Source organism: Bison bison, unplaced genomic scaffold, assembly GCF_000754665.1.
Source record: "Bison bison bison isolate TAMUID 2011002044 unplaced genomic scaffold, Bison_UMD1.0 scf7180017864180, whole genome shotgun sequence".
NCBI lineage: Eukaryota > Metazoa > Chordata > Mammalia > Artiodactyla > Bovidae > Bison > Bison bison.
In genome coordinates, this window is record NW_011494752.1 from 8,490,725 (window position 1) to 8,498,196 (window position 7,472).

Below are 7,472 nucleotides of genomic sequence, written 5' to 3' on the forward strand. Positions count from 1 at the left end.
TGTAAATGGCTGAACACTGAAGCAGGAGGAGGCCAGGAGACCTAGAGGCAGCTGAGCCCCTCGGCCCTGAGCAGCTCGGCTCCCTCACCCAGGGTCCGGAACACATTCGGAATCACACACTCCATGGACATGGGGTCTGGGACCATGGAGGGGCGGGAATCTGGGAGGAGCCCAGCGCCACCCCCTCCCCCTGGACACGCCCACTGTCCCAGACCCTTGGCTCTATACTCCCAGAGCTTTCACTTTTTAGCCACAGAAACCTTTTATTTTTCCAAATGCATCAGGCCCAGACTCTCACCCTTCAGCAGCTAATGGTGGAGCAAAGTGGGAGTGGGCTCCCCAGGGCCCCTCCTGCCTCTACTGTCCCCAGTCCCCTTGCCTGTCGCTCTGGCATGAAAACCAGCTGGCTGACTCACTCTCAGTCGGGAGGGCATCTGGATGGTCAGTTTTCAGGACAGGAACCTGCGCATGGTTCCTTCTGGGGGCCTGGGGGACCATCCCCCTCCAGAGTAGCTGGGCCAAGATGGGGTCCACCAAGGGGTGGTGAGAGGTCCTGTAGGGTAAAGTGTCCTTGGCCAGAGGAAGCAGCCTGTGTTCACACATGGACCCCAGGCTCAAGCCACAGGGATGGATAGCACGTCCACACTGTTCCAAGAACCCAGGGATGTCAAGATTCCAACAGTAAAAATCACACCAACATCAACTCAGCACCAGACAATTTTAAGTGTTTTCACCTGAGCTCATTTAACACTCAAAACCAGCCTGGGGTGGGTGGGGTGAGATCCATTTATATGTGGGGAAGACAGGGCTCCTCAGGAGTGACCAGAAGGGCCACCCAGCCGTAAGAGGAGAATCTGAGTGGCTCCTCAGCTCCTAGCCCAGCACCCTTTCTGTCTGAGGGGCTCAGCCATTCTTCAAAAATGCTGTCTTAGGCACAAAACCTTGTTTCTGGTGTGGTATGTCAAGACGCATATTTAAAGGCCAATAATTTTTTTTTCTGTCTGTTGATGAGGTAATGCTTTCAAAATCAGCCACCGAGTCACCTCCTCACCCCTCCTGCAGGCCAGTAGGAGGACCACAGGCCCAGGCCGCCACTTGTCCCCCACACTCGGGAACCACCAGGTGCGGTGGGAGCAGGCGTGTTCCTCCCTCTGCTTCTCAGAGCCGCCCCCCACCCCCGCCACTGAATGGGACCCTTGGACAGAGTGGGGTGCATCATCACAAAGATGTAATCACCCAAACCCAGACACCCTACTAGACAAGTGACTCACTCTCCTCCCCAAGTAGATGACATGGAAGAAAGTGAGGGGCTCAGGAGTCACGTCCACCGAGTGCAACGTGCAGACCTCATTTGGATCCTGATGCATACACACCAACTGGAACAAGATAGTTTTGACACAATCAAGACGAACTGAACACAGACTGAGTATTGTATGACATTTATTACTGCTGTCCTTTCTACTTCTAGCCAAGAAGGATGGCATTTACCCACTCGCCTGAAACACACACACACACACAAAACAGACAAATATACAAGGGCTTTCCAAACACTGGACATGAAGGAGTGAAGGATGCTGATTTAAGCCTCACCCCATCGATAATAACTTAAATGCTTATGGCCAAGCATCTCAATTAAAAGGCAGAGATTGTCAGACTGGATAAAAAATGATCCAATTGCATGCTGGCTACACAAAATACACTTATAAAGATTCAAACCAGCTAACCACAACAGGCTGGCACGACAGTCACTCTACTAACACTGGTGGAAATGAGGCTGAGTGGTTGTATAAATTTTAGACAAAGTAGATTTCAGAGCAAACATTATTACCAAGATAGAGAAGATTGTTTCACAATTAACCAAGAAGACGTAACATCCTAAACATTCATGCACTTGATGCCAGAGCTTACAGTCCATGAAGTAAAACTGATAAATCTGCAAAACAGAAATAGTTACTTCAACACCCCTCTCAGTACTGATAGAACAGGTAAGGATAAAGATTTGAATACTGTCAACCAACTCGGTATTGCTAAGTCACTTTAGTCGCGTGCGACTCTCTGTGACTCCGTAGACGGCAGCCCACCAGGCTCCGCCATCCCTGGGATTCTCCAGGCAAGAACACTGGAGTGGGTTGCCACTTCCTTTTCCAATGCATGAAAGTGAAAAGTGAAAGGGAAGTCGGTATACTGACGTTTATAAAAGACCTCACTCAACAACAACAGGAAAAGAAATTAGTTTCAAGTGCACACAGGAGATTTACCAAGATAGAGCACATTCCGGGAAGTAAAACAAGTCACGGTAAGCATTCCACATCACACAACGTGTGTTTTCTGACCACAATGGAGTTAATCGGAAATTAATAACAGAAAAAGCTCTCTGAAAAAATCCCCAAACATCTAGAAACTAAGTAACACATTTCCTAAAAAACCAACTCCTGGGGGAAAGGAAAAATGGAAAAGGAAACAAGAAGGATTTTGAATTGAGTGAAAATGAAAGCACAACATACCAGCATCTGTGGGATGCTGCGGCTTGGGAGGGTTTATGGCACTGAACACCCACAGGAGAGAGAAGGAAGGTCTCGGTCACTGGTCTCAGCTCCCACAAGAAACTAGAGAAAGGAGAGAAAATGAAACCCGTGTAAGTAGGAGAAAGTGTGGAGTGGAAATCAATGATAGAAAATAGAAAAACACTAGAGAAAAATCAATGAAACCAAGAGCTGGTCCTCTAAAACCTCTACTCAAACTGAGCAAGAAAAAAAAAAGACACAGATTCTCAACATCTAGACTAGAGTCTACAGACATTAAAAGGGCAAAAAAGGATACATGAAAAACTTTACACCAGTGAATTTGACCAAAGCTTATGCAGGAAAAGAAGCAGAGGGTTCAACCAGCATACACTATGTCCATCCATGTATTTTGACATGGAGTCAAAAGTCTTCACAAAAGAAAGTTCCAGGTCCAGAGGGCTTCACTGGTGAATCCTACCAAACATTTAAGGAAGAAATAATCCCAATTATGTACAAACTGTTCCCAAAAATTGAAAAGGAAGGAACACTCCCCAACTCACTCCATGAAGCCAGCATTACCAGATACCAAAACATCACACACACAAAAAAAAATAGAGAAAAAGACCCTTCCTGAACAAAACTCAAAAATTCTAGACAAAACATTAACGAATCAGCCAATGGAATCAACAATATACTAAAAGGACAATACATCCGCACAACCGAGTGAGGTTTATACCAGGAGTGAAAAGTTGGTTTAACATTTGAAAACCAATCAATGTAATTTACCATATAAACAAACTACATAAGAAGAAAACACTATGATCGCCTTAAGAGACACAAAAGAACATTTGACAAAAATCCAATATACCTTCCTGACAGAAAGTCAGCACGGGAGGTGTGATAGGGAACACCCTTGTCCGAACGCAAGGCATCTGTGAAAACCCAGCTGCTGACATCACCCCAGATGCTCCCATAGGCCAGGAAGAAGACCTCATGTCCACTGAAACACGCATGACCCGCAATCACCTACACAAACTGATGAAATCGACAGATAGTGCAGGATGCGTACCCCGAAAACTGAAGCTTCACTAAGAACTTGAGAAAAGACTTCAATAAACGAAGAGGGACTTCCCTGGTGGCCCAGTGGTTAAGATTTCTCCTTTCAACACAAGGGATGTGGGTTTGATTCCCAGTCAGGGAGCTAAGATCACACAAGCCTCAAGACCAAAAAAACAAAACATAAAACAGAAGCGATTCTGTAACAAATTCAATAAAGACTTTATAAATGGTCCACATCAAAAAAAAAAAAAATCTTAAAAAAAAAAAAACAGAGTGTCCGTGGGTCTGGAAGCTTAGCATTAGTAAGAAGTCTGTTCTCCTTGATTGGTCTATAGATTCAACTTGACCCCAATCAAAATCCTAACAGGCTTTTTGCTGCAAATTGACAGACTGGTTCTAAAATTCTCACAGAAATGCAAAGCACTCAGAATAGCCAAAACAAATGAAAAAGAAGAACAGAGCGGGGCCAACTCGGCAGATTTTGAGCCATGTTATAAAGCGACCGGGATCAGGACTGTGGTGCTGGTGCAAAGGCAGACACGAGGACCGTCGGAACAGAACAGGGAGTCCTGAAGTAGGACTGCATGTGTCGGGTTAACTGATGTGTGGCCAAGTGCGAGGGTGATCAGTTCAGAGGACAGAGGGGAACGGGGCTGGGGGTCACACACAGAACCTGTAACTCAGACCACACACACAGATGAACACAAGCAGGTTAACAGTCTGAGTACAAAACCTGAAACCATGAAACGTCTAGAGGAAAACACACGAGAAAAGCCGTAGGCCCTGAGTCATGCAGCGATGTCTTAGATGCACATGACTTGCAGAGGAGGAGATGTGATGGACGAACCTGAGGGCGGGGCCGGGGCTGCCGTCATGCTCCCCCACCCCAGGGGGCAGTGAGCTGCCTTCACCTCCCACTGCAGGGTCTGGGATGGGGTGGTCTGGAGGCTCTCAAATGGCAAATTCCTCAGAGGACGGCTCGGCTGTGAGGCCCCACCGGCAGCCCACCCTCCCTGGACCCACAGCTGGGCCAGGGCTGGAGACACCCCACCTATGCCCACCCGGAGGCAGCAGGAAAGACCCCCAGCACCCCCACAAGAAAGCTAGTCACACCCTCAGTAGGCCATGAGGTGGCTGCATGGCCCAAGAGCCCCACGCCTGGCAGGCCCGGGCATCCCAACGACGTGGTCTTTGCTTAAGCAACCCAAAATCCTAACAGGCTTTTTGCTGCAAATTGACAGACTGGTTCTAAAATTCTCTTTGCCCGTTTTTAAGTTTTATATAATCAATACACTAAACAGACAGGGAGACTTCCTACTGAGAGAGGTCCTCGGGTATTCACTTAAACGAGCGTTTTCCTCCTGCACTTTCAGCGTTTGAATGACACAGCATTTTAGGATCTCTTTAAAATTTTAAATGAAACAAGGCCCACTGGTATGAAGGCACTGGGAAAACAGCCAAGGAGCTAGTGGCTCTTCAACTATTAACCAAACACAGCAAAACCCAGCCTTCCTTCTCTGATCAATATTTACATGGACTTCAGCCCTGGCAAGGAAATTTGGCCGTGTTGGTGACAGCTGGGTGGCTGTGTGGGTATGTGGGTTCGGTAAGCGGCTGGCTGGGCCTCCCTCGGCATCAGCGGGCTGGGTGGGTCACACCACCGACACCATCACTAACACCAACATCAGTGTCAGCCCAGCACGAGCACCTCCAGCCAGGAGGCTTCTTTCTTTTTTTTCTGAGATAAGAGTAGTTTATTTTAGAAGAAGAGACTCTTTCAGGGCAGATTTAGAGGTAAAGTAAAATTCATTGAGGCAGAGGACACTTCCATTGGACTGGAAAATTCCCCTCAATCTACCCCCGTCCCTGCCCACCAGCCTCTGCTCTGGTTTCTGCCCTGTCCAGCCTTCTCCAGCGCCTGTTCACACGGAAGCCCGCCTTCCGCAGCTGCCCTCCCTCAGCCACCAGACCATCCAGGGTGCTGTGCGTGGATGGACCTCAGCTGGCTCCACAGCCCTGGCCGGGGCCCTACAGCACATGTGGCTGCGGGGCTGGAGGGAAGCCAGGCTTCAGTGGCCTGGGCGCCTGTGCCCACCACCCACCCCCTGCTGTGCAACCCCCAGGAGGGTGGGCAGCAGACCCTTGGGGGGCGCTTCCCACAGTCCACAGCCGGAGGCTCAGAGCAGGTCGGGGCAAAATTCCTGCCGACAGCGAGAAGCCGAGGCGTGGGGCACGGAGATCCCCTCCCGAGACTGGAGAGCAGCACAGAAAGGAAAGGGGTGAGGGGTCCAGGGCAGAGGTGGCCAGTGGGGCCACAGGCAGGGTGCAGGAGGGATCCGGGGAGGGTGCAGGGAAGGGGAGAGAAGGCCCCAGAGATCAACAGCTACGTGTCCATGTTCCAGGGGTAACCTCAGTGTTCAGAGATAGGCGTGACAGAGCGGGGCTGTGCCCAGGGCTACAGAGAGGCCTGCTTGTGAGCCCCTGCCCAGAGAGGATAGGCCTGTGCCCAGCGCCACCTAGGAGAAGGTGCTATGGGGCCAGCGAAGCCCCCCGGGGAATATCAGAACATCAGTGCTGAGCCCGAGGGTGCAGCTAATCCTCTTATCCCCCGGGGCCAGCGCTGCACTGAGCAAAGTGCTTTGCCTAATTGTGCTTCTCACAGTTAATCCAGGAGAGAGGCAGGTCTCCATGGACCGAGGTGACACAACCTGAGGAGGCCCGGCTCGCAGGGAGCTGGCCAGCTCAGGCCACCAAGGGCACTCACCCTGCTGGGGCCCTCATCCCGGCTCACTTCCAGGACGCACCTGACCAGGCGTCGGGCTGGGAGGGGCCTGTCTCTTGGCCACCACCGGCCTCCCCGAGTGAGCTGGCCAAGGCAGGGCCTCGCACTTGGTGGGACTGTCTTTCAAGGAAGAAAGGCAGGAGCATGGCCTGAACCTTTCAGCCAGGACGGCACCCCTTCTGGCCCCGGGTGTGAGTGGGATGAGCCGGGCCTGGAGCCCTCACTTCCCTGAGGTCATCGGGGGCATAGGTTGAGGCCTCTGGGCTGGCCTGGTGGTGCCATCCATCGGGGATGCAGCCCTGTCTGGGGTTCCTGATGCCAGGAGGGCTTGGGGACAGGGTACTGCTCCTCCTGGCTGCCTCCCTTCTGAGGCTGGCCTCCTGCTGCCTCTAAGTGGGTTCCTCAAACCCAGCGTGGTCCCCAGAACAGCAGGGTGGCCGCCGAGTCAGAGTCTGAACTTCCACCAGACACCTGGGGTTGTGGAGGAGTGTTGTGCCGTTCCAGGACAGGTTGGGGTCCGGAAGTCGTTGGCCCCTGACTCGGCTCCTCCGTAGCCAGCCCTGGGCCCCTTGGGGCACACTCACCGCCCTGCTGACACTCGACTCCTCGGGTCCTAGCTGGTGTGTGAGCTCTCTCAACCCATGGGAAGACCCCTGAAGGTTACCGTTCTAGAAGTAGTCATGGCATTGCACACCCCTGGGGCCGGCTGGGGTCGGAGAACGGGTGGAGGCACACAGCAAAACCAAGCTCCTGCTTTCCTTGACGCCTGAGCTTGACCACGCACAGTACTCTCCAGAGGACCCTACCAGCGGTCAGGCACTTGTATCAACAAGCTCGCAGACGGAGTTTGCCCTTTGAGGGGTCCCAGGAATGCCTTCCCGGGAGAAGTTGGCACCTCTCACAGAACACAGCACCAGCTGTGAGCAGCACCCGCCGGGGACCATCAGTCCCTGCCACCGCCCACCAGAAAAGCGCTTCAGTCTACACACAAGGGAGCAGCGGCACAGAGAGGTTAAGTGGCCCACCCAAAGCCACACAGCTGTGAAGTGGAAAGCCCGCCTGGAACCCAGAGCCTGTTTCTAACCACTGAGCCCCTGGGCCTCCTGGCTACCCCTTCCCCAGGCATC

The 7,472-nt window shown here is 51.9% G+C and overlaps 1 protein-coding gene across 14 annotated transcripts in view; it reads right to left on the reverse strand.

The window, feature by feature from the left end:
* The window catches only part of PEMT (phosphatidylethanolamine N-methyltransferase), a 36,151-nt gene that overhangs the window by 7,570 nt on the left and 21,109 nt on the right, over window positions 1-7,472 (reverse strand). Inside the window, exons 3-4 of one of the 14 annotated variants that reach the window (XM_010842894.1) lie at window positions 2,505-2,606; window positions 560-1,376 (exon numbers count right to left, since the gene is read on the reverse strand). The exons of 11 other annotated variants lie outside the window; for them this stretch is intronic. In XM_010842894.1, coding sequence (XP_010841196.1) covers window positions 2,538-2,606 — 69 coding nt within the window. In that variant the 3' untranslated portion in view covers window positions 560-1,376; window positions 2,505-2,537. 2 more of the 14 variants (XM_010842893.1, XM_010842892.1) reach the window with 2 other exon arrangements.